The sequence below is a fragment of the Anastrepha obliqua genome, chromosome 3, assembly GCF_027943255.1.
Source record: "Anastrepha obliqua isolate idAnaObli1 chromosome 3, idAnaObli1_1.0, whole genome shotgun sequence".
NCBI classification, from domain to species: domain Eukaryota; kingdom Metazoa; phylum Arthropoda; class Insecta; order Diptera; family Tephritidae; genus Anastrepha; species Anastrepha obliqua.
Window position 1 is genome coordinate 36,202,334 of NC_072894.1, and position 25,901 is coordinate 36,228,234.

At 37.7% G+C, this 25,901-nt stretch overlaps 2 protein-coding genes across 6 annotated transcripts in view; both read left to right on the plus strand.

Annotated features, from left to right (window-relative positions):
• Positions 1 to 16,347, plus strand: part of LOC129242980 (rho guanine nucleotide exchange factor 19) — a 136,191-nt gene extending 119,844 nt beyond the window's left edge. For 2 of the 5 annotated variants that reach the window (XM_054879972.1, XM_054879971.1), the window contains exons 4-9: positions 10,973 to 11,226; positions 13,164 to 14,210; positions 14,271 to 14,472; positions 14,534 to 15,525; positions 15,588 to 15,792; positions 15,853 to 16,347. In XM_054879972.1, coding sequence (XP_054735947.1) covers positions 10,973 to 11,226; positions 13,164 to 14,210; positions 14,271 to 14,472; positions 14,534 to 15,525; positions 15,588 to 15,792; positions 15,853 to 16,016 — 2,864 coding nt within the window. In that variant the 3' untranslated portion in view covers positions 16,017 to 16,347. Of the gene's footprint in view, positions 1 to 10,138; positions 10,860 to 10,972; positions 11,227 to 13,163; positions 14,211 to 14,270; positions 14,473 to 14,533; positions 15,526 to 15,587; positions 15,793 to 15,852 lie in introns of all 5 variants that reach the window. The other 3 variants (XM_054879975.1, XM_054879974.1, XM_054879973.1) reach the window with 3 other exon arrangements.
• A 5,303-nt stretch (positions 16,348 to 21,650) lies between these two features.
• On the plus strand, positions 21,651 to 22,510 carry LOC129241055 (ephexin-1-like). Its single transcript, XM_054877201.1, has 3 exons — positions 21,651 to 21,694; positions 21,757 to 21,961; positions 22,022 to 22,510. Exons 1-3 carry the CDS (start codon positions 21,653 to 21,655, stop codon positions 22,183 to 22,185), a joined length of 411 nt encoding a protein of 136 aa, XP_054733176.1. The 5' UTR covers positions 21,651 to 21,652; the 3' UTR covers positions 22,186 to 22,510.
• Positions 22,511 to 25,901: the final 3,391 nt, after the last annotated feature.

Consider the following 25,901-nt stretch of genomic DNA (forward strand, 5'->3'; position numbering starts at 1 on the left):
CGAATAGCCCGGTTCAAGTGAAATGGAAAGCATCTGTATTAGAATTTTTTTTTAAATGCCCATAACTTAGTCGAAAAAGAACCGATTTGAATGATTCTGGGTTCAAAATGATTGACATTACTTACACGAATGACTTCATGTAGAAATAATTGCAAAAAAGTAGTTGAACATTTTTTATTTTCTAAAAAACAAAAAGTGCGAAACAGGTTTTTTCCTCAAAAATTCATTACTCAAAAATAACTCATTTTAGCTACTGGGCATTCAACTTAATTGAAGTTTGAGGTGTCCTCTTGATTTGGACAAAGTTATAAAAAAAACAAAAATACACTTTTTGAAATATTGAATTTCGAAAAAATCTCAATTTTTTTTCTTTTTTGCGAAATAAAAAATTTTCAACTACTGTTTTGCAATTGTTTCTACATTAAGTCGCTTTTGTAAGTAATGACGATCATTTTGAACCCAGAATTATTAAAATCGGTTCATTTTTGACTAAGTTATGGGCATTTAAAAAAAAAATGTTCTTATATAATTAAAAAAAATCGATTTTGAGCCGAAAAACAAAATTGCCGATAACTCTTGAAAAAAATTTTTTTCGGGCGAACAAAAAAATACGTGTCTCATTATTTTGACTAGAGAGCAACATATTTGAGTTACAACGAAATCGAAGAACATGACCCGAATAGCCCGGTTGAATTGAAATGGAAAGCATCACCATATATATTATAGTATATATATATTTCACGCTTATTGCTTGCCGAGAGGGACCGGGTTTTGAAGAAATTTGTTCCTTCTTTTTTGTGTTTTGTTCCGGGTTTCGAACCCTAGCACTACCGAATGGTAGTCACGCACTCACCATTCGGCCAGCACAGTCCTCTTGTAACTAACTCCTTATTATATTACAATTGCTTCGTGAGAACTGTTTGTAAATGAATAAATATTTACGTTACTTACATTGAATGCTTATGCCCGATAGAGTGATTTTGCAGAAATATCAACTTGCCAATATATCTACGATACCCGGAGCCAAGTCTATATACATTTATACTACTGTATGTGAAAGGCGAAAGTCTTGTTTAAAAAAAGAGCAACTTGAAATGTACGGGTGTGTGTGTACAGTACAAGTATACGAGTATGACTGAAATAATTGATGCCACCTCGTATGGGCAATAAATACAAATATGCAATGACGCTGCAACGCTACATTCGAAATGAATTGCAATTGCCACATAGCCTAGCACAAACAAAGGCGAAACGCTTCAAAAATAAAAACGAAAACGTAAATGAAAAGAAAAAAACTTGTAATAGAAATGGCTTGACTGACAAGTCAAGTTAATGCATTCACCAGCACTCATCGAATGCATTTCATAATTTATACAAAAAAAAAGTTACTCACACACAAGTAGCTGTGCATAGACACACAAATAAAAGCAGATTATCTAGTAGCACATTCGTAGTGCGAAATACAGACAGAGCTCTGCTCAATTCGCTACAGATAGTGAAGACTCCATTCGTTTTGCTTACCAAGGAAATATCAGTAACGATGAGTTCATGATCTTTTTTAACCTTGTAAATTGATGTGGCAATATACATATGTGCTTACTCAAACATAAGCATATGCATGAATGTATATAATACCATACAACAACAGCACAATGCCAGCAAGAAGCCACGGTTACCGCCAAGAGATCAGGCACAATAAACAATAATATGACGTATGTAGATTTATAGACCAACTCACTGCCCACATTCCTATGGCAGTGCACACTTTTGGAGCATGGCCAGCCGTAGAAGATAAAGGTGTTTTTGCTACTTGTACTTGACTGTATGTACACGTGTATGTATTGGCAGTTTGAAAGAATCTTTTGTTATTGTAAATCATAAATATGTATGCATGTGTCAGTTATAAACAATGAACTGATGCCTTTCTTATTTATTTACATGCACTTGTACATAGGTAAGTGCAAATCATTTATTTATTTATTTTTCAATAGCTGCGAAGGTCGCTTCAAGCGACCCTTTTAAGTTAAGATAAACCTGTTTTGCGAAGAATTCTTCACCACGCTGGAGTAGAACCCTGTAAAAATATGTATTATAGTTTGCCTTTTGCGCATACATACGTACATTTGTGGGTCAAATTAATGCCTCAGATTGACTTTAGTGCGTGAGAGTTTGCTTGGGTTTCCTTTGTTGCAACTTGTAAAATAAATACTTCATAAAGTTTGTTTGTGTATTTTATTAATTTGTGGTTATCCATTTGTGGAAAAATATCAAGACGCTCGCCACAAATAGGCAAAGAAGCTCGGTCAAATACCTAACAGGAATACACGCGCCAATCATTTTTGTTTTTTATTTTTTTATTTTATATAATAAATTAAAGGCTCGAACCGAACTTTAGGTATATACACGCGCACATTTTAAGAACCAAGCAAACTCATGGGCAAAGCCATTTATAGACATAAGACGGAAGGAAGAAAATTCAGCCTTAATATTCATATAATAAGAAGACGTAGTTTTTGTCTGATCTCAATGGTGCAATACATGTTCCAAGTTTGGGGGAGTTTTAAAAAGTCGTTATCATCATGATACGCGGTGTATCAATTCCTATTTTCCTAAAATTTTCTTTCATAAAATTTTTTGTTTTGGTTCCTCACTTGTGCCAAATATATGTAGTTCCTCTTTATTTATAAGAGAGATATCTCGTTTTTGTTTTCTTTTTTTTTTAATACTGCAATTTATTGAAAATTGAAAACTCATGGAAAATGGGCGTGTTTACTAACCGAATTTGCCCATTTTCAATTCCAACCCACTGTGGACAGAGAGTAATACCAAATTTGTTCCAAATTTTAATTAATTGCATTCATTTTTGACGAGTTAACATACAAGTATAGTGCGCACGGCCAGACTAACGGACATACTAAATCGACTCCTACCCATCATTCTGATCTTTTCGGTATACTCACTGTTACTTTCTGTTATTGAGTAACGGTAATTCATACTGCCTTTCAAAATTAAAAAATATAACTCAGTAACTTAGTTGTTAGTGTGGCTCGAAGGTGTATATTCCGAGCATCCGGGCATCTCCTTCAGTTTCCGGCTTCCCGACTACTGCAGTGTCTTTCAGGCTGAACTGAAGGCAATAATGATACTGGTACAGTGTGATGCGATACTTGAAGATGCTATCTCATTTTCACTGATAGCCAGGCGGCAATAAAGTCCCTCACAAAACAGTCGACAACCTCCAAGGTAGCCATGAAATGCCGCGCGTCTCATAACGAGATGGCTGAGTCATTTCACCTAATGATAACATGGGTTCCTGGCCATTGTGACATTGACAGGAACTGCAGAGCCGATGAACTAGCGAAAATCGGTACCAAATTGATTGATGAGTACATAGACAATAATATACATAGGAATACTTTTACAAACATGTAAACTACGTATCCGCGAAGAAATTGTAAGAGTAGCGAATGAAAGATGGCGTAATGAAACCACTTGTAAAATCGCCCGACAGCTGTGGCCGACTCTCAATGCAAAACGCACGGAACTTCTACTAAGAAGAGATAAGCACAGTCTTAACACACTGATTTCAGTTATTACGGACACTGCCTCATCGGTAGGCACGCCCAGAGAATGGGTGTGCAAACACATGACTTCTGCAGAAGTTGTCTAGACAGGAAAGAGACGATCCCGCACCTTCTGTGTCACTGTCCTGCTCTATCCAGACGTAGACTCACCATTTTGGGTGGGCAATGCTTTAATGAATTAGAAGATCTCGGCTCTGTTGAAATTAAGGATCTTACAGAATTTTTGAAAAGTACACATTGGTTTTAGGAGGGATACGGGCTAGCTCCCCACGCGGCATCACAATGAGTCATGAGCCTGAGTGTGTCCTACACACAACCGCTTCAACCTAACATAACCTAACCTATGGCTTATTTCTGTCTGTATAACTCTCTCTACTTCCCCACAGTTTTTAGCATGAAAAAGTCTTCCCGCTTCATCACGCTCCCACTTACGCTTAGTCAGTGCATCACTTACCAACAGAGCAAGGATGATAGATGCCAGGTTTCCTCGTTATTCCTTTGAATTCTACGTCATTTGTTTTGTTTCACAAAATTTAGCTCTAGCTTGACACAAAACGAATGATCTCGGCATATCCATCAAATTCACTCAGAGCTGATTAACGATCTGCTAGGTAGTACGAGTACATGATTAAAATGAGAGGAACATTTTTTTTATTCAATATACGGAAAATAACAATAAATTATTAAAAGAGCAAATTCAAAGAGTCAAATAAATGAATTGAATGAGCTGACTCCCTAGTTGGGGCCACTGAGGCTACTCCTGAAATCTTACTGAATTACCCATCCCCAGTAGTTTTTATCTAAGCAGTTATCTATGTTCACCTTGCATGCCGCTATGAGTATTTACTTCTATGTACCTTAGGAGTAGGGTTTTGTAAAATAAACAAAACTCCAATTTCTATTCATATATGCGTAATTTTTATATTTATAAGGATGGAAAAAGCCAGCAACTGGGTGGCCACTTTTAGAGACTAATTTTGTTTATTTTATGCTTATATCTACCTATTTCACGTAATTTATGGCCTTGATGCTGATCCACAAATGGATGGGCCTACAATTATACGCCACCTCCGAATGAGTAGCTTTTCCATAGCAGAAATATGCTCGGCGATTTGCCATTGTTTTCCGAGTAGCTATCGCTATTAGATAACACATTTTCTATAGTTTGATGTCTCAAACCTGTCGAACCTGGACTCTACGACCGATATCGATTTCAATTGCATATGAACTTCTTCCAATATGACGAATACAAATTGATACTCTTTCTGTACATGTAGTAAGCTGAAAATCCGGTTTAAATACATTTTACCAATTGACGTACACTCTCATTTGCGTCCAGCATTTGGAAAGACCGAGCTAATAATAATCCCACTCAAGAAGCAAGCCAAGTGTAAAACAAATCCATACATATGTATGTACACACACTCAAAATTGCTTATAAAAAAGAAGTGCACACGTATACAAACATATGGATGTATGTATGGTCATATGTCTCTGCACTTTGTGGTATATAAATATGTATGTGTGGCTTTAAATTATCCCAAATAAAAAATAAAACAATCATTTGAACAATACATTCATAAATATTTCACACATAGAGGGTCTCTGTCCATAGTACAAACCGAAGTATGTACACATGCACACATGCATATAAGTCATTTTACGCCTGTATTGAAGTTTGACAGCTCAACTTGGTGTTGCTATTTTGAACCGGTCCATTGCTCACCTGTAAGGCGATGGCTAATACCTCCCCTCTATGGTTGTCTTCAAGAGTCAGCACCATTTCGAGCTTTGACGCAACTCGCAATCAGTGGCTTTGTTTAAATTTATTTAACATTTTTATTGTTCTTGTTAATTTGTTGTAGTTTTCAGCTTCGCCATGTCTTTATAATTTTTCTTCACAAAATCACCTTTTATTTGCATTCCCAGCTAAAATGTTCTGGTTTTTACGAGTTGCACAAAAAGTTTAAGTGTTTGTTTATTGTACCTACATAATTACACTGATTTAATGAACCATAAACGCATACAAACTTGGCAATAGTTTTAATTAGGCCGGGGCTTTTATAAATGGTCTGTCGAAGTAACTGTGCGCCAATTACACCGGCTGGCACGAGGTTGCACACACGGGCAAAATTCAAATGATTCTCTACATATTTAATAAAAAATTATATGATACATATTTAATACAAATAATATTAGATTGTATACGTATGGTGCACTCAACCTTGACAGTTTAAAAAGATATGTATGGTATACATTTATTCCTTACGCTCCATAGTGCAGCATAGGGCCATAAGAAAACTCTTAAATCTATCCCTTACTAATGGCATTATTTTTATTTCGTTTTAGTTCAATTCACGTAATAATATTTCTTCCTTTAGTTGTTTTCTCTAAATGTGCGCTGGGCGGGACGCACCAATGATTGCGGGATCCCCGTGGATTCCATTCGATGACTTGCCTCGTAATATAAGTAACTGTGCAGGTTTTCTAAGCGTATGGCCGACCCAGCTCTATTTTCTTTTCAGAATATTTGTTTTGACGAGCGTACGCTTAGTCAATTCTCACTGCCTGACGTTGGATATAGCTTCTTGCCATGTTATCTTTAGTATACGACTAAGGCAACGATTTGTGAAAAATTTCATACGTTGTAAAAGGGGATCAATTTAGAGGTATTGGATTTCAAATTGAAATAAAACAACGAAAACTCAAATCGATTGGCAATCTTTATTAGTTTTGTGTAGAACTATTCATTACATTTATTTTTTAAAGATAACCCCTTTCAAATGTTGTCCGCAACTGCGCCGTAATTTGGCCATCCGTAAACACCAATTTTGAATGATTCGATGGAGGACTTCGGTCGGCATCTCGTGAATACCTTTAGTAATGTTGGCTTCCAATGACTCAATCGAAGCTGGTTTATTCACAAAGCATTTAGGCTTTACATACCCCAACAAATAAAAGTCCAAAGGTATGATTTCACACGATTTTAGTGGCCAATCCACTGGTCCGAGGCGAGAGATAAATTGCTTACCAAAACGGCGACGCAGTAAATGCATTGTTTCACAGGCTGTAGCGCCATCTTGTTTGAGCAAAATGTTGTGGAGATCACTGGACTCAATTTCCGGTACCAAAAAGTCGTTTATTTTGGTGTTCGTCATTCACTCTTACATTGACGCCAACCTCGTCTTTGAAGAAATATGGGCCTATGATCCCTTCAGCCCATAGGCCGCACCAACCAATTGTTGTCTATGGATGTAATGGCTGTTCTTGAATGGCTTCGGGTTGCTCTTCAGCCCGAATACGGCAATTTTGCTTATTAACGTAGCATTTAATCCAGAAATGGACCTTATCGCTGAACACCATAAGTTGGCCTGAGCGTTCAATGAACACTTTCCACAGAGCGTCGATTTTCCTAATACAATTTTACGATTTGTAAACGTTGTTGAGGCGTAAGTCTTTCCATGATGAAATGTCAATGAATGCTTAAAAAATTATGTATTTACTTTGACAATAGTCACGCGTGATATGTCAAAAAACCCCTATTGGAAAAAGTGCCTACAATCTGATCTTCCTTTAGTAACAATGGTGCAGCATTCTATGTTTCGTGTCTGTATAGTAAAACGGGTATGACGGAAGAATTAAGTATTCTTAATTTCGTGCCACGCGACAGCAATGAGGAGCTCCAGATGATTTTCAATTGTCCAAATACTTGCCACAACTTATTTACATATTCTGACGATGTATTCGGTGCAGCCGCCAGATGTCGAATTTATGCATCGTAGATAGCAAAAACTTTGAACTTCCTCTATAGGAGGTGAGTTTAGTAGGAATGGACGGGCGCTCATTGTATATACATATGCGCATGATCTTGGTTTTAGAGACATGGATATTGAGTCCCATTTTCGATGCCAGTGTTGATATTGATTCGAGTTTTCGCGCTATGTCGCTGTAGTCCTGCGGAAGGGTGCAAATATAATCAACGTAAGCGAGGTCGTTTAAGGATGCACGTAGACCTCTCTGATTAACTAGAGCCTGACCTAAGATGATGTCTAGGACAGTGTTAAAGAGAGATAGAGGAAGCGGCGGCCTTGTTTAACCCCAGATTTTTCGCTTATTAGATCGTTTAATTGTACTGCATGAAGAATTCGGCAGCGTACGTCTGTGTATAAGTTTATTATGAGGCTAATTATTTTTAAGGGAATGACTTTATCTCGCCCGAAAGCGTCGTGTGGAAGAGTATCGAATGTTCAAACGTTCATTCAGTGTTTTAGTAGAACTAACTACTATTTTGGATACAAAGATGATTAATGAAAGCTTCGTTTCGGCGTTTGAAATGAATTTTTAAGTTTGGCAGCCATGAGTATTTTTTTACTCGCATTATCTGCGTAGTGTACATGAGCACGTATACATGCTGTCATACGAGAATTAAAATTAAATAAAATTAAAAACTCCCTCTCACATTATCGCATTGAGTTTAGCAAGATCCTTCCAAACGTTGTCAGCTCTAGAATTGTTTTTAGCTTATTCAAATAGACTTTACTTTCCGAAAAACTCCACAAAAAGAGGTCTAGCTAGTCAGTTTAGGCCACCAATGCGTGAAATTAATCGACCGGGAAACTTAGATAGCAATAATGCAATGCATTCCGGTGTTGTGTGACTTGTGGTTCCATTCTGTTGAAAATAAAGATTGTCTATGTCTATTCCTTCAAGCTCAGGCCACAAAAAATCTGCAAACAGTCGCCTATAGCAATGTCCATTGGAAGTAACAACTCTTTCATTTTCATCTTCAAAGAAAAAAGGGGCCAATTATATTCTATCAGCACAAAAACGATACCAAACAGTACATTTTAGGGGATGTAATGATTTTTCTCAAATTACTCGAGAGTTTTCTTATCCCCAGATGCGGCCATTTTGCTCTTTCACAAATCCATCCAGTGAGAAATGACTTCATCACTAAAGATTATTTTGGGTGAAAAACCAGCTTCGTGATAGTAAGACTGAAAAATTGGTTTGAGGTCACTCTTCCGCGAATCTTTTGGATTCATTTATGAATCTTAAAAGGTCTGGAAGAAGAAGAGTATAAACTTTATCCATACTCAGAACATCGCACCCCAATAGCTTAAGTCTGATTCTAGAAAGCGCCGGACAGCTACAGAGAAAATGTTCTGCAGTGTCCTCATTCTCACGATACGATGGGCATATTGGGTCGTCAATGATTACCATGGTACCCATATGCTGACCACAGGCGTTGTGTCGTGTGATTACACCCACCAGTACTTCCAGGTCCTTTCTGCTACGTTTTAGGAGAAAGGTCGCTAGTTTCCTGTTTGGTTTTCTCACAAACAGACCAACGTCTTCTATGATTGGACCTCATGATGTCATCAATCCATAGTTGAAGCGATGCACAATTGACACCTAGAAAGGGTTCAGGGCCTAGTGGTATGCTTGCAGAGCCTTCATTAACCAGTTTATCAGCAAACTCGTTCCCTGCAATACCACAATGTCCATGCACCCAAATAAGACAAACTTTGTTGTGTTTTGCAACACTGCTTATTTTGTCTTACATTCACCGACTATTTCGAATTGCAGCGGGGTTTAGCAAGGGCTCTTAGAGCTTAGTGCTTGGCTGTCAGTATGTGCCTACGTATAAATTAATGTCAGTTGCATCATATCTTTATTAAATATACAAACGTTTGCCCTTTTTAGTGATGGTCTGACCACCAAAACGCTTGGCTATAACCAATTAGTTTGAACTAAATGAATGGTGAACTATTTTGGCCAAACATACTCACGTTTTTATATAAAGAGTTTCTATGATAGATGTTAGTATGAATGTGTAGATATGTAAAGTTTTAGCAGCTTACTAATTTATTGGGAAATTTGTTGAAAAGTAAGTTCATTTACGGATTTGTCGAAATATTTCGTAAAGCAAATCTGTGAATTTTGAGAGCATTACAAATTTGACACGGATAATTTTTTTAAATGCACGATCGTATTTTTTACGTCGAGACTCGACGTAATTGGTATTTTAAAAACAAATACAAATATTTGCAGCATTGTGTGTTTGTATGTACTTCATATTTGTGGGAAAAATTACGTTTCACGCTGAAATAGCACATCATGTAATAGAAACTGTTTTAGTTGGAAATATTTCAATATTGCAATTAACGTCTGCAGTGAAAGTATTAATCGTTGAAGCCTGTGTTCATTAAGTAAACAAGTAGTCTAGCCACTAATTTAAGGTGCTATCATAGCATCTTCGCGACTAGTTTAAAACTAGTTCATTAACTAAGCGTTAAAAAGGGGTTGTGTAGGTTAATCGGCTATTGAACTCTCATGCAAATTGAGTTCTTTTAATGATCATAACTTTAAAAGCGCTTACTCCAATGTTCGATCGTAAGAATCGTCCCACCAGAAAGCTGTGTGCGCTATAAAGGATAAATACGAGTGCAGATATTCACTCTTGATCAGCCAAAATGTGCACACGTTTGTGCTACAAGAGAAAAGTGTTACACTTTGAGCTGGTAATTAATTTTAATTGAAAAATATTGCAGGTTGAACCAATTGAACTTTTCGCATCCGACCGAATCTATTAAGCGTGCACTTGCATTCGCGAGCGAGCGTTTATGTGAAAAAATTTTAAAAATAACATCAACTAAAAATATGTGCATATGTAAAAGGAAGTCTTGAGTGTAATCGCAGTGTTTGCCGAAGAATCGCTCAATTGACCCAGAGTGACCCACATAACATATATGCATACGTATTTACATATATAATTTGTATGTATTTAGTATTTTATTTTTACTTACTCGAAATATGCATTTGTATGTACTTATGTATGTATGTATGTTTGCTGAGTAGACTTTACAAGCGGCAGTGAAACTCGATACCGAAAAAGTTAAATAACAAAATAGATATTTATAATAAAGATTGGAAATGGACCCGGTCGTAAAATGAATGCACCAATGCAGCCGAATGAGAACAAAAGCGAAAGCAATTGTAATACGCTGCGCACGTTGCCGCGTAAACGTCGACCACGTGCCGTAGGTGAGGTGGGCATCACCTGCCCGGCCAGTCAAGTATATCTCAATAGTGCCGTTAATGAGCACAATAATATCAGTGAACCCATATATCAAAATGCGACGACAGATATTGAACAGGAAACCGTCAGGCGGACAGATCGTTGTGAACGTTTTTCCTTTGTGCGCGCCACTGTTGTTGAAGGCACCGATGCGGTGGGTGCACGCCAATCGATGACTGTGAGCACATTTATAGGTTGGTTCCATAAAGAATATTTCACAAAAAACGATTATTTTTCATTATTTAATAATAATTTTTCCATTAGCAAGATGTGATTTTTAATTAAACTTTTCTCTTCTTTCACTTAGATGACTCTGACCACTACTATGAGACATTGTCACCTTTAGGAAATAAACGCCACTCCACTCTACCAGCACAGCGTTCAAATAGTCATCACAAACGCGATCAAGATTTAGCCTATATTGCGAAGAATGGCTCGCAGCGCAGTAAGCAATATTCGGCCTCCATGCATGGCTTGGGCACGTTAGTGACATCAGACGATTATGACTCTTTCGATACAGACACCGATGATATTTATGAAGCGAAGGAGAACATAAAAAATGTGAGTATATGAAATTAATTGTATATTTTCTTGCTTTCGAAAAAGTGGGCTCTACCGACCATCTTTTGTTTGTTTGTTCGCTCTAAGTCGTAGTTTGCCGTAAGTTAACGGTACACCCGAATTCAGAAATGTACTAATCTCAAGCGGGGAAGTTTCTTCTCTTGTCAATTCAAGCGTTACGTAGTTATCTGTACATATTTTTGGTTTGCTATCTACGCTAATAGCCTAGACAGACGGTAGCGTTAATCGGGATTAACGACTTATTTCGGAATTATCTCAGGAGTGAAGTGCAAAGAATGCGGATTGACTCTTTTTATATATTTTAAATAATATAAATAATTATTTTTTTGTATCAAGGCAGCTAATATCCGTATTTTTCCCCTCCTATCCATCTTTTACTGACAAAACTTCCTAATCAACAAATCAGCTGTTCACTAATCCGTCACTACAGCCGTCTGTCAGACTACAATTTTAAGCTGCATTAACTGCGCCTGTAATCCCGATTAAGAGCTTATCTGCATTCGAACACTGTTGCCGATGAGACTTTGCAGCAGTCGGTTGATTTAATGCCCGCCTGACTCTCTGAGAAAATATTAATTGATTAAAGATTGAGATGAGAATTGATCTGCCAGAGTGCACTTTTTTTCTGTTGCATGCTCATCTTGAAGCACTACAGAAGTTTGGCAGTCCAAAGCTAAAGTTAAATGAGAGTTGCTGCATTGTATTGCACTCTCTAAATGTCGATTTCATTAGAGTACAAGTCCAATGCTAAATCATTTTAAAATACGTTTGTGGTGGGGCTCGTGTGAAACAGCCGTTCACGAAAGGACGGGATGTGCTTGAATCGTCTAGATACCTGACAGATGCGGAACAGTCACCGAGCAGCCCACTGTTGGGTCTACCGATGAAGTTTCCCTATATGCCGACAAGCACAAGGTTAAGCCAAGTTTTGGATACGTATGTCAGACTGTGTTAGACTGTTGCTTATGTTAGAGGATTTCGGCACCATAAGAAAACTTTTTAAAATGGCATCGGAGCTCAAAAAGACCTAGAATAATGGTAAATTGCTTTCTTCATAAATAAAATAATGATAAATTGCTTTTAAAAATCGGATAACAAATAATTAAGTTGTAATAAAAAACCATCGGTTTTTATAACGGTACCAAACATTTTTTTCTGGATCTAAAATCCTCTCAGCATAAGTTTTAAATACAAGGTTGTACTTTTGCTACCTTTTTTGATGCATGGCGACCGACCCAGTCTAGGGCATAGGATCCAATAATTAGCAGTTTTTACTTTAAGTTTCCACCGCATAATAATATCCGGCGAATTTCTGCTGCATGCACCCAGTGGACTACTTATGTATATATGTATAAGATTGAAACCTCACTTTTTCAAAGTGTTAGAATTGCTTCAAAAAAAAAGGCATTACCGTTCGGATAGAAACACAGAAATAAACAAAGTGGTAGAGTTTCAGAATTTAAAAGTGCCAGAAGTTAATACGGGAATACAATAAAATCTAACCCTACCCGGCAATACATTAATGATGGAAGTTAAAACTAGAGACTTTAAAGTTTTTCTGGAGCAGGGAACCAAAGAGGCACATGCCCGATTTGCGCACTATATTCAAAACATGCGGTGATCAGCGCAGGTAGTCGGAGTAGGCGACGGGACCAACAGCTTGTACTCTGTAACTGCACAAGTCGGGCGTTAAATTCCAGTTGAGTTGGGAAATGACTCCAGCTTTGAATGCTTCTTTTTGTATATCTAGCTAAGAACGCCATCCGCCTCGTTTTCCTACAGAAGAATGGGTAAACAAATGATACCCTTTTACTTTACCCACAAAATGATTTGAAATTATAATTACTTTTTTTTTTTTGTTTTCATTTCATTAATTTAATGATTCTTTATTAATAACGTCATCAATTCAATTCCAGCAGAATGACAGCGGCGTGGATATACGCAATGTGAAACTCCCTGATCCACCTCCTTCCACTAATCAAGTATACGCTATAGTACGCAAACTGAAGAATTTCATCTCAAATAAGAAATCTCCGGGTTCGCATTCAAAGTTCGGCGATAGTCAGCAAAAACTGTACGAAAACTCCACCCAATTCTATGTGAGTGGCAATATTTATGAGAATACACCAAAGACCAAATCCAAACCACAGAAAAATGTTAAAAGGACACCTCCAGCTGTACAAAATCAAGACATTTATGAGAATACCGAGTTCCATAGTCCGCTTGCGATCGTGCCAGATGATAAACAAGTTAGCACAGCGGAAACGATTTTAAATAGTCCAACGGAAGCTAAGCCCGATACATCCGACACAACTACCACGTTACGTTCCAAGTCTAAGGCGGGTAAGAGTTTCAAATCACGTCTGCGCAAAAGTCTAGTCGGTTCCACTTTTGATATGAAGCAACTATCGACGTTGGCGCCTACACGTAGCACCTTTTACATTGAAGATCCAACGTATGGGGGCTCTGGTGAGTTAGATTCAGGCTTCTCTGAGAAAGCTTCATCAGGTGATCTGCCCACAATACCTACACCTGAGTCACAGAAATTCTCAACTGTCGCACGTAAGGCGAAAAAGGAAACAAAGGCGTCAAATTCACAACGGCGAAGAACTACCATTGGTATACGTCCACAAGATCCGCCACCACCACCACCCGTCGCATCATCAACAACATCTTGGTACGCCGAATGTGGGGTATTCAAAAGTGGTACGAGCGGTTTGCTACAAGAGTCGGAAATTTCGATGAACGATAGTAAGGCGAGCCAGAGTGGTTCTTCGGTTTTTAATGGCAATTCCTGGTACACCGAAGCAGGATTGTATCAGACCAGCGGCGTATCTGTAGCCAGTTCGAGCGGCAGTTCGGGTGTATCTACTGGCAATGAAGGTGCAATAGGCGATGAGCTGCCACACAGCATGTTTCAGAACGAGCCGCTCTACCAGATCTACAGTGCCGCTAAGCTGGAGGTAAGTTTAGAGCGCAGTTGAAAAAAATAAATACCTTAAAACGTTCTTTATTATTTACAGTCCATCACACGCGACATGGAGGAGCATGACAGTTCAACAGATGGTTATGAGGAGATCGGTCATAATGGATCGGCAAGCGAGGCGTGCATAAGTAGTCAAAAGCACCAACGACCTAGTGCTTTCCAGCTAATTGAGCCAAAGAATGGACCATCCCGTACATTGTGGAGTGAAATACCAGAGGTCATAAATTCGTGTGTTCTAGGTGAGCGCAGTGTTATTTTTTTATTTACGCAGACAATTTTTTATTTAACCCTTTATCGCAGCTACACTCACACCACGAGAACGCAGTCTGCAGGAGGCGAAGTTCGAGATTATCACCTCTGAGGCGAGTTACCTGAAATCTCTAAACCTGCTGCGTAATCACTTCATGAATCATCCAATATTCCGGGATACGAATGTGGTGAGCCCCCGCGATCGCAAAGCCTTGTTTGCATACATTGTGCCTGTACATGAATGCTCTGAAAGGCTGCTCACAGAAATGGAATCCTGCTGGCAAGATAATATAATGTTAATCGGTTTAAGTAAGCGCATCTTTACCGTTGCGGAGAAATATTTCCATGTGTACATATCGTTTTGCGAGCACCAAGGCCGCATGGACAGAACATTGCGTCGGTTGAAGGAGAGTCGTGGTATTTTTGCACAGAATCTGCATCTTCTCGAAACAAGTCCAACCTGTTGTGGCCTGAATCTGCATTCTTTTCTCATGTTGCCCATGCAACGCATTACACGTCTGCCGCTGCTTATAGATGCCGTATTTAGTAAAGTAAGCCCCAATGATGACGAATACGAGAACTGGAAGATGACTTTGGCTATCATGAATAAGATTGTGACACAGTGTAATGAAGCCGCCAACCGCTGTGAGCAGGCGTACGAAATCGAGCGTATAGCGCGTCAGTTGGAGTTCCCTTCGACGATACGGGCTTTGGCCATAGCACCTGCGGGTGTGCCCGCGCCGGGTTCAAAGCCGCGGTTTCTGGTGAAACGAGGTGAATTGACGCATTTCATTTGGCGTGGTGACGATGTCAAACTTACTTTCGGAAAGAAATTTTCCAAAGTGGCCATCTACGCTTTCCTCTTCTCTGATCTGCTCGTGCTAACGAAACGTAAAGGGGAGGAACAATTCGCAGTTTTTGATTATTGCCCGCGTAATATGCTGACTATCACATCCGGTGATCTGCGTGATATTAGTCAGACGCACAAAAATCTAATACTGATGACTTTGTTGGAGAATCACGAGCGAAAGACTGTGGAACTAGTGAGTCATTGTTTAAGTAATTTAAGGACAATTAATGTGAATGTTCTTTTTTTAATATACAGGTCCTTTCTTGCCCATCAGTTTCCGAACAGGAACGTTGGTTGCAGGCAGTTCGGCCGCCCGAACCAGAGACGCCCGGTGAAAAGCTTTACGCCCCCTGGGATTGTCCGCAAGTAATAACAAAGCACGCATATGTAACGAGAGAACCAGACGCGCTAAGTCTGGAAGTGGGAGATGTAGTAAATGTGACACGAAAATTGCCAGATGGTATGTAGGAAAGTAAAAATAAAGTAAAATTAGCAGACGTAAAAAGTATTTGTTTTTTAGGTTGGTACCAGGGTGAACGCATACGTGATGGCGTTGTAGGTTGGTTCCCGGGCAGTTATACGGAAGAGGTAAATTCAGCGCATGTGCGCGCTCGCAATCTCAAACAGCGTCAACGTCTGCTGACTTTCACAGCCACATATCTCGAGTCGCAGAAGCGGAAGTAGGCAATTTTTTTTGGGGCACAGCATGTCTCAGGCGTTTGCCACAGTTATAAATGTAAAAGATAAAGTTTAATACATGTGTTTGTGCCTTCTCAATGTTAAGAAGTTTTTGTTTTACTATTTAAGTGTTAAAATTATGAAAACTAAATATGTATTTGTCTTTAATCAATAATTTACTTATAAAAATAGTTACCCATATTTCGTCGCATAAAATTATACGCATACATATGTATGTTTGTATGTATATTAAATATTTATTAAACATGTGATAAAAATAAAAATATGACTTTACCTATGAATGTACTTGTAAAGGGAATTCATTATTAAGATATAAATTTAAATTTTATTATTTGCTTAAATGTACATATATGTAGAATTTATATATATAAAAACTGCGTCGTAAAAGAAAAATCTTGTCGAAATAATTTTTAACAGAATTTTTGATTTCGAAAATGTTATACAAAAAATATTTATATCTCGACAATTATGAATGTACGACAAAATGTTGTTAATTAAAAAGATAAGGCGATAGGTATAAGTATAACGCTAGAACTTTATTTCATATTTAAAAAAATGTATATATAAAAGTCAACAATTATACAAATAAATAATACAAATCAAATAATATTTTACGTTTCTGGGCGCGAAACACGAGTACTTATCACAATTATTATTTTTTTTTTCTTTGTGATGTCAATTTATAAGCCATCATGTCTTTATAGCCTATAAGACGATGGTCGTTAATCTGGATTAACGACTTACTGCGGAATTATCTTAGGAATTAAGTGCAACTTATGCGGATGGGCAACTAGACTTAATTCTCATAATTTAAGCGGGTTAGGGAAATTTTCGATTTTACAAAGATTTCGATGGCAACATTGCCGAAGAATTACAGTTAATATCTATTGTGACTGAATCAATAATAACACTATTACAGATAAGAACAAGAAAGACTGGTTGTAATCCAAGGCGAATTCAGTACTGAAGGTGGCGCCATTAAAAACAGTTACTTTACTCTGACGTCAACTCCCTTCGCAAACCAAAACAAACGAACAAATCAAACAATCTTCTTCTTAATTGGCGCGATAACCCCTTACGCGATTTTGGCCGAGTTTAACAAAGCGCGCCAGTCGTTTCTTTCTCGTGCTAACCGGCGCCAATTGGACACACCAAGTGAAGCCAAGTCCTTCTCCACCTGATCTTTCCAACGCAGAGGAGGCCTTCCTCTTCCTCTGCTACCACCAGCTGGTACCGCATCGAATACTTTCAAAGCCGGAGCGTTTGTATCCATTCGGACGACATGACCCAGCCAACGTAGCCGCAGAATCTTTCTCTCGAACACTCCAAGCGTCGCTTCATCGGATGTTGTCATCGTCCAAGCTTCTGCGCCATACGTCAGGACGGGCATGATGAGAGTCTTGTAGAGTGTTAGTTTTGTTCGTCGAGAGAGGACTTTACTGCTCAGTTGCCTACTTAGTCCAAAGTAGCACTTGTTGGCAAGAGAGATTCTACGTTGGATTTCAAGGCTGACATTGTTATCGGTGTTAATGCTGGTTCCTAAATAAACGAAGTCTTTTACAACCTCGAAATTATAACTGTCTACAGTGACGTGGGTGCCGATACGCGAGTGCGCCACAATAGTAGGAGAAATTACATGGTTGTGAAAATTCAGTGAATGGCTTGGTAGTTTTGTCTTTTGTGAGATTTAAAATAATCAAACTAATGAAAATGAAGTGCCGCGTGTTAAATTGTGAAAGCACAAATAAATGTAAAGCCTCCAAATGCAGTTTGTTGGCTTTTTTATGCGGAAGACGTCGTGGCAGAAAAGTATGTGTGTGTGCGTATAATTTCTCGTAAAGGGTTTTCCAATAAGAGGTGTTATTTCGATACTTTTCCTGTAAAAGATCAATGGTTGCGTTGCTTGTGTGGCACGTAGCGCCGTCTTGTTGAAAATAAACGTTGTCCAGATCAATACCATCCAATTGCGGCCATAAAGAATCGTTAGTCATCTCTCGATAACGCAATCCATTCACCGTAACTGTTGCTCTAGCTGCATTTTCAAAAAAGTAAGGTCAAATGACTCCGCCGGACCATAAACCGCACCAAACAGTCACACGTTGAGGATAGAGGGGTTTTTCAACAATAACTCTTCTCAGCCCCAGATCCGACAATTTTGCTTGTTGATGAAGCCACCGAAGTGGAAATGGGCCTCATATCTCAGGAAGATTTTTCGATGGAATTCCGGATCATTTTCATGCATTTCAACGACGCAATCAGCAAAGACACGACGTTGTTGATGATCGGCCGGCTTGAGTTTTTGTGTTAACTGAACTTTATAAGCCTTAAGACGTTTGTGGAATGCCTAATTCCAAAGAACGACGAGGAATGGGCAAACTTGGGTTTTCTTCAACACTTTCGGCTACAATAGGAATATTTTTGGCTGCTCTTGAGCGACGTGCACGGGTTTTATTCTTCACATTCCTAACTGCAGCTCGAATTTTTTCACCAACTTCTGTATTGCGGTCCGACAAGGTGCTTCACGATGACCCAAAAATGTTCGAGTATTACGAACCGTCTCTGCCAAATTTTCACCATTTTTATAATGAATTTTAATAATTTTAATGCCTTGTTTAAGCGTGTAACGTTCCATTTTTATTAATGACCTAGTTTCTACTTGTCAAATATCGAAAAATGACAGCTTCGAAAATGACATCTACCGAAATAGCGGGCTGTTCAAAATAACACCCGTTATTAGAAAACCCCTTATTTTATTGTGTTGTTGCTACTGCTTTCGCCTACACTTCTTTCACAGACAAGTAATTCCCCTTGCTTTTGTTTGTTTAGTGATGGGCACTCACTACATACACAGCGAATTCGGAAGGCGCATTCGTTTTCTCTATCATTCTTGAGGTTAGTTGGCGCTTGCATGCTCGAATTAACATTAATTGTTTCTATATATCGGAGCAGTTTGAGTTATAACATATAATTTAAGATTTTTTTAAACAAATAATTTCTTATTAGTATCAGGGCTGCTCATATCCATATTTGTTGCCTCCGGTCCATCTTTTACTGATAAAACTATCCAATAAGCAAATCTGCTGTTCACTTACCCACGTAACAACTATCTGTCACACTACACTTTTAAGCAGAAATAATTGCCTCGGTAATCCCGATTAACGGTACCGCCTGTCTAGGCTATTATTAGAAATAATTCACCTGTCAAAATATTTGGCCTATTTGTAAAATTTGTGAACGAAAAACACTACGAAATGCTCATTCCGAAGAATCTTTGGTAATTATGTTTTTTAAATTCTAAATAAAATATTAAATAAATATATTTATTATATTCTGAAATTAAAATCTTCTTATTTTATTCAATTCATTTATATAAAAAGGGAAGCTGTGCAACGGAATTATAATTAGTTGCTCAATTTTATTTCGCTTCATTTGCTTAGCGTTTAGTAACTAAACTAAACTAAACTTTAGTTGGAGTTCCCGCATGAATTCATTCATGAATTTACGTTCTCTGGTTCCCGTTCCATTCACAATAGTCTCTTTTTATACTTTGCAACACTACAATCAGGCGGCATACAAGGCAAAACCATACAAGGTGATAGCTATAGTACAAAGAAAGCATTTGTATGATTTCTTTTACTTTGCATATTTGGTTTTTGCAATTTGAGGGTGAAAGAGTCAAAATTTCGCTCCCGAAATCCAAGATTATAAAATAATCTCAGATTATAACCATAGTTTTTCCATATAATTCTATGTTATCTATAATTATTATTACGAGTGTAAAAAGAAACGTCGAAGTAATAACGAAATAAAATGGACGTCGGCAAAAAATCATGGTTTGTAGACATAATTCTAATGAAATGTTTAGTAGATATTATTAATTATGCATTCATATTACAGTTTTTATTGATTTTATTCACTTTAAAAATGTATACACACATTGTACAGAATAGACAATAAATAAGCCCAGGGTTGCTCGAAGTAAAAAATGAATGTTTCAAAGTCTGGCTGGCGGTCAACTTCAACAACAACTGCTACAAAAATAACAACAACAACCAACTTCTGTGATAGCGATTAGTTGAAAGCCCACTTACAATAATATTAAACATGCTTTCAGCTTTCACAATTTTTCATACATCTTTAAGCAATCTGGCAAGGTTTAGCGCTGTCACATGCTAGTGTCAAGTATACATTCTCCACGAATTATGTTTTGGTACAATACCTTTAAAAAAAAATTTGTTTTAAAGCATTTTGGATAAATTCTTGTTGGTTTGTTGTTAAATAAACAATTAACATATCAACTTTAGTCCACGCCCGGTGGGAGAGAATGAATGCTCAGTTTCACACGCCATCATTCGGAGACGAGGTACTAATCGATTTGTCAGATAACGAAACGGATTCCGGAAATATTGGAAGCGTTCAAGGCGGTGCAGGAATTTTCACTGTCTTTAATAACTTCGCTCATAATCACGGCCAGTTTTTTCAGCATCAGCAATTCGAGGTATGTATGCAGTAAATTTTGTTCGTACAATAAAAAATGTAGATATGTACAACATTTTCTCCATATTCATACATACATATCTGCGCATTAACAAGTCAATTTAAATGAATTTGTCCAGAATTTCACCGGCAATATATTTAAAATTATTGAGAATTTTACACAGGCATTGCTACTAAGTTGCATAGGATTGATATATGTAAATTCTACTGATTTCAGGATGCGTTTTAGTTGACGCTATATTGTGAGGGAGGCAAGTATTTTATGGAATAAAAACCGTGATTTTGGTCATATTTCTGTTGTTTCTAATCAAAACAAATAAACTTATCGCTAGTTTTAGAAATTTTTTTATGTCCGTGGAAAATCAATCAAGCGGAACTAGTGCTGCATTCGAGGAAATAACAACTTTTTGATTAGGGCGGTCGCATGCCCTATATTTCACGCAGCGCTTTTTAGGCGTAAAATGTTGACGTGGGTTTACTTAATATATGTGTATATTTGCCACTGGCGTTTAATGTGTTTATATTAAATTGCCGACACTGAAACCACATAACAATTATATCTATGAGCGAAAATTTTCATATGGCACACACACACTTGTTTTATAGTTTTATTCATATGTGCGGAGAGTGAAGGTTATCGGCAACTTTTTTTTTTTAGTAAAGTGTCGTTACATTTCAGCAGCTGCATTGTGTTTCATTTTATTTTGATTAACCAGAGGTTATTTTCGTTGACATTAATCAGTCAAAGCAGATGAAGAAGCTTTTAGTAAGTGTATCTTCTTATAACAGCGATCAAAGTATTCGTTTAGTTTAAGTTTTAAACCAATTATTAGGTACTTTCTTCGATTGTCTTATAAACATTCTCTATTCACTAACATTTTTATTTTATTTTACAGTCGAAAAGAGTACGTGATATGGATGTGTCTGTAGATGAGTACCATAGCGCAAATGATGAATCTTTTCCGAATAACACAAATGCTGTATCTCCAACGAAAAGCGCTCAAAATACACCAACAGCAACACTCGCGGCACGTAAGCAGCTAACGCCAACTGCTACAGATGCCAATGAGCCCGCCAAACCGCTATCGGCTTATGGACTCTTCTTTCGGGATACAGTAATACTGATGACTTTGTTGGAGAATCACGAGCGAAAGACTGTGGAACTAGTGAGTCATTGTTTAAGTAATTTAAGGACAATTAATGTGAATGTTCTTTTTTTAATATACAGGTCCTTTCTTGCCCATCAGTTTCCGAACAGGAACGTTGGTTGCAGGCAGTTCGGCCGCCCGAACCAGAGACGCCCGGTGAAAAGCTTTACGCCCCCTGGGATTGTCCGCAAGTAATAACAAAGCACGCATATGTAACGAGAGAACCAGACGCGCTAAGTCTGGAAGTGGGAGATGTAGTAAATGTGACACGAAAATTGCCAGATGGTATGTAGGAAAGTAAAAATAAAGTAAAATTAGCAGACGTAAAAAGTATTTGTTTTTTAGGTTGGTACCAGGGTGAACGCATACGTGATGGCGTTGTAGGTTGGTTCCCGGGCAGTTATACGGAAGAGGTAAATTCAGCGCATGTGCGCGCTCGCAATCTCAAACAGCGTCAACGTCTGCTGACTTTCACAGCCACATATCTCGAGTCGCAGAAGCGGAAGTAGGCAATTTTTTTTGGGGCACAGCATGTCTCAGGCGTTTGCCACAGTTATAAATGTAAAAGATAAAGTTTAATACATGTGTTTGTGCCTTCTCAATGTTAAGAAGTTTTTGTTTTACTATTTAAGTGTTAAAATTATGAAAACTAAATATGTATTTGTCTTTAATCAATAATTTACTTATAAAAATAGTTACCCATATTTCGTCGCATAAAATTATACGCATACATATGTATGTTTGTATGTATATTAAATATTTATTAAACATGTGATAAAAATAAAAATATGACTTTACCTATGAATGTACTTGTAAAGGGAATTCATTATTAAGATATAAATTTAAATTTTATTATTTGCTTAAATGTACATATATGTAGAATTTATATATATAAAAACTGCGTCGTAAAAGAAAAATCTTGTCGAAATAATTTTTAACAGAATTTTTGATTTCGAAAATGTTATACAAAAAATATTTATATCTCGACAATTATGAATGTACGACAAAATGTTGTTAATTAAAAAGATAAGGCGATAGGTATAAGTATAACGCTAGAACTTTATTTCATATTTAAAAAAATGTATATATAAAAGTCAACAATTATACAAATAAATAATACAAATCAAATAATATTTTACGTTTCTGGGCGCGAAACACGAGTACTTATCACAATTATTATTTTTTTTTTCTTTGTGATGTCAATTTATAAGCCATCATGTCTTTATAGCCTATAAGACGATGGTCGTTAATCTGGATTAACGACTTACTGCGGAATTATCTTAGGAATTAAGTGCAACTTATGCGGATGGGCAACTAGACTTAATTCTCATAATTTAAGCGGGTTAGGGAAATTTTCGATTTTACAAAGATTTCGATGGCAACATTGCCGAAGAATTACAGTTAATATCTATTGTGACTGAATCAATAATAACACTATTACAGATAAGAACAAGAAAGACTGGTTGTAATCCAAGGCGAATTCAGTACTGAAGGTGGCGCCATTAAAAACAGTTACTTTACTCTGACGTCAACTCCCTTCGCAAACCAAAACAAACGAACAAATCAAACAATCTTCTTCTTAATTGGCGCGATAACCCCTTACGCGATTTTGGCCGAGTTTAACAAAGCGCGCCAGTCGTTTCTTTCTCGTGCTAACCGGCGCCAATTGGACACACCAAGTGAAGCCAAGTCCTTCTCCACCTGATCTTTCCAACGCAGAGGAGGCCTTCCTCTTCCTCTGCTACCACCAGCTGGTACCGCATCGAATACTTTCAAAGCCGGAGCGTTTGTATCCATTCGGACGACATGACCCAGCCAACGTAGCCGCAGAATCTTTCTCTCGAACACTCCAAGCGTCGCTTCATCGGATGTTGTCATCGTCCAAGCTTCTGCGCCATACGTCAGGACGGGCATGATGAGAGTCTTGTAGAGTGTTAGTTTTGTTCGTCGAGAGAGGACTTTACTGCTCAGTTGCCTACTTAGTCCAAAGTAGCACTTGTTGGCAAGAGAGATTCTACGTTGGATTTCAAGGCTGACATTGTTATCGGTGTTAATGCTGGTTCCTAAATAAACGAAGTCTTTTACAACCTCGAAATTATAACTGTCTACAGTGACGTGGGTGCCGATACGCGAGTGCGCCACAATAGTAGGAGAAATTACATGGTTGTGAAAATTCAGTGAATGGCTTGGTAGTTTTGTCTTTTGTGAGATTTAAAATAATCAAACTAATGAAAATGAAGTGCCGCGTGTTAAATTGTGAAAGCACAAATAAATGTAAAGCCTCCAAATGCAGTTTGTTGGCTTTTTTATGCGGAAGACGTCGTGGCAGAAAAGTATGTGTGTGTGCGTATAATTTCTCGTAAAGGGTTTTCCAATAAGAGGTGTTATTTCGATACTTTTCCTGTAAAAGATCAATGGTTGCGTTGCTTGTGTGGCACGTAGCGCCGTCTTGTTGAAAATAAACGTTGTCCAGATCAATACCATCCAATTGCGGCCATAAAGAATCGTTAGTCATCTCTCGATAACGCAATCCATTCACCGTAACTGTTGCTCTAGCTGCATTTTCAAAAAAGTAAGGTCAAATGACTCCGCCGGACCATAAACCGCACCAAACAGTCACACGTTGAGGATAGAGGGGTTTTTCAACAATAACTCTTCTCAGCCCCAGATCCGACAATTTTGCTTGTTGATGAAGCCACCGAAGTGGAAATGGGCCTCATATCTCAGGAAGATTTTTCGATGGAATTCCGGATCATTTTCATGCATTTCAACGACGCAATCAGCAAAGACACGACGTTGTTGATGATCGGCCGGCTTGAGTTTTTGTGTTAACTGAACTTTATAAGCCTTAAGACGTTTGTGGAATGCCTAATTCCAAAGAACGACGAGGAATGGGCAAACTTGGGTTTTCTTCAACACTTTCGGCTACAATAGGAATATTTTTGGCTGCTCTTGAGCGACGTGCACGGGTTTTATTCTTCACATTCCTAACTGCAGCTCGAATTTTTTCACCAACTTCTGTATTGCGGTCCGACAAGGTGCTTCACGATGACCCAAAAATGTTCGAGTATTACGAACCGTCTCTGCCAAATTTTCACCATTTTTATAATGAATTTTAATAATTTTAATGCCTTGTTTAAGCGTGTAACGTTCCATTTTTATTAATGACCTAGTTTCTACTTGTCAAATATCGAAAAATGACAGCTTCGAAAATGACATCTACCGAAATAGCGGGCTGTTCAAAATAACACCCGTTATTAGAAAACCCCTTATTTTATTGTGTTGTTGCTACTGCTTTCGCCTACACTTCTTTCACAGACAAGTAATTCCCCTTGCTTTTGTTTGTTTAGTGATGGGCACTCACTACATACACAGCGAATTCGGAAGGCGCATTCGTTTTCTCTATCATTCTTGAGGTTAGTTGGCGCTTGCATGCTCGAATTAACATTAATTGTTTCTATATATCGGAGCAGTTTGAGTTATAACATATAATTTAAGATTTTTTTAAACAAATAATTTCTTATTAGTATCAGGGCTGCTCATATCCATATTTGTTGCCTCCGGTCCATCTTTTACTGATAAAACTATCCAATAAGCAAATCTGCTGTTCACTTACCCACGTAACAACTATCTGTCACACTACACTTTTAAGCAGAAATAATTGCCTCGGTAATCCCGATTAACGGTACCGCCTGTCTAGGCTATTATTAGAAATAATTCACCTGTCAAAATATTTGGCCTATTTGTAAAATTTGTGAACGAAAAACACTACGAAATGCTCATTCCGAAGAATCTTTGGTAATTATGTTTTTTAAATTCTAAATAAAATATTAAATAAATATATTTATTATATTCTGAAATTAAAATCTTCTTATTTTATTCAATTCATTTATATAAAAAGGGAAGCTGTGCAACGGAATTATAATTAGTTGCTCAATTTTATTTCGCTTCATTTGCTTAGCGTTTAGTAACTAAACTAAACTAAACTTTAGTTGGAGTTCCCGCATGAATTCATTCATGAATTTACGTTCTCTGGTTCCCGTTCCATTCACAATAGTCTCTTTTTATACTTTGCAACACTACAATCAGGCGGCATACAAGGCAAAACCATACAAGGTGATAGCTATAGTACAAAGAAAGCATTTGTATGATTTCTTTTACTTTGCATATTTGGTTTTTGCAATTTGAGGGTGAAAGAGTCAAAATTTCGCTCCCGAAATCCAAG

Excerpts from the sequence above, each read along its gene's own strand:
- LOC129241055 (XM_054877201.1), top strand. The coding sequence starts at position 21,653 with ATGACTTTGTTGGAGAATCACGAGCGAAAGACTGTGGAACTA. Across the intron at positions 21,695-21,756 it reads AGCGAAAGACTGTGGAACTA|GTCCTTTCTTGCCCATCAGT; the intron begins GTGAGTCATTGT and ends TTTAATATACAG. Across the intron at positions 21,962-22,021 it reads GACACGAAAATTGCCAGATG|GTTGGTACCAGGGTGAACGC; the intron begins GTATGTAGGAAA and ends TTTGTTTTTTAG.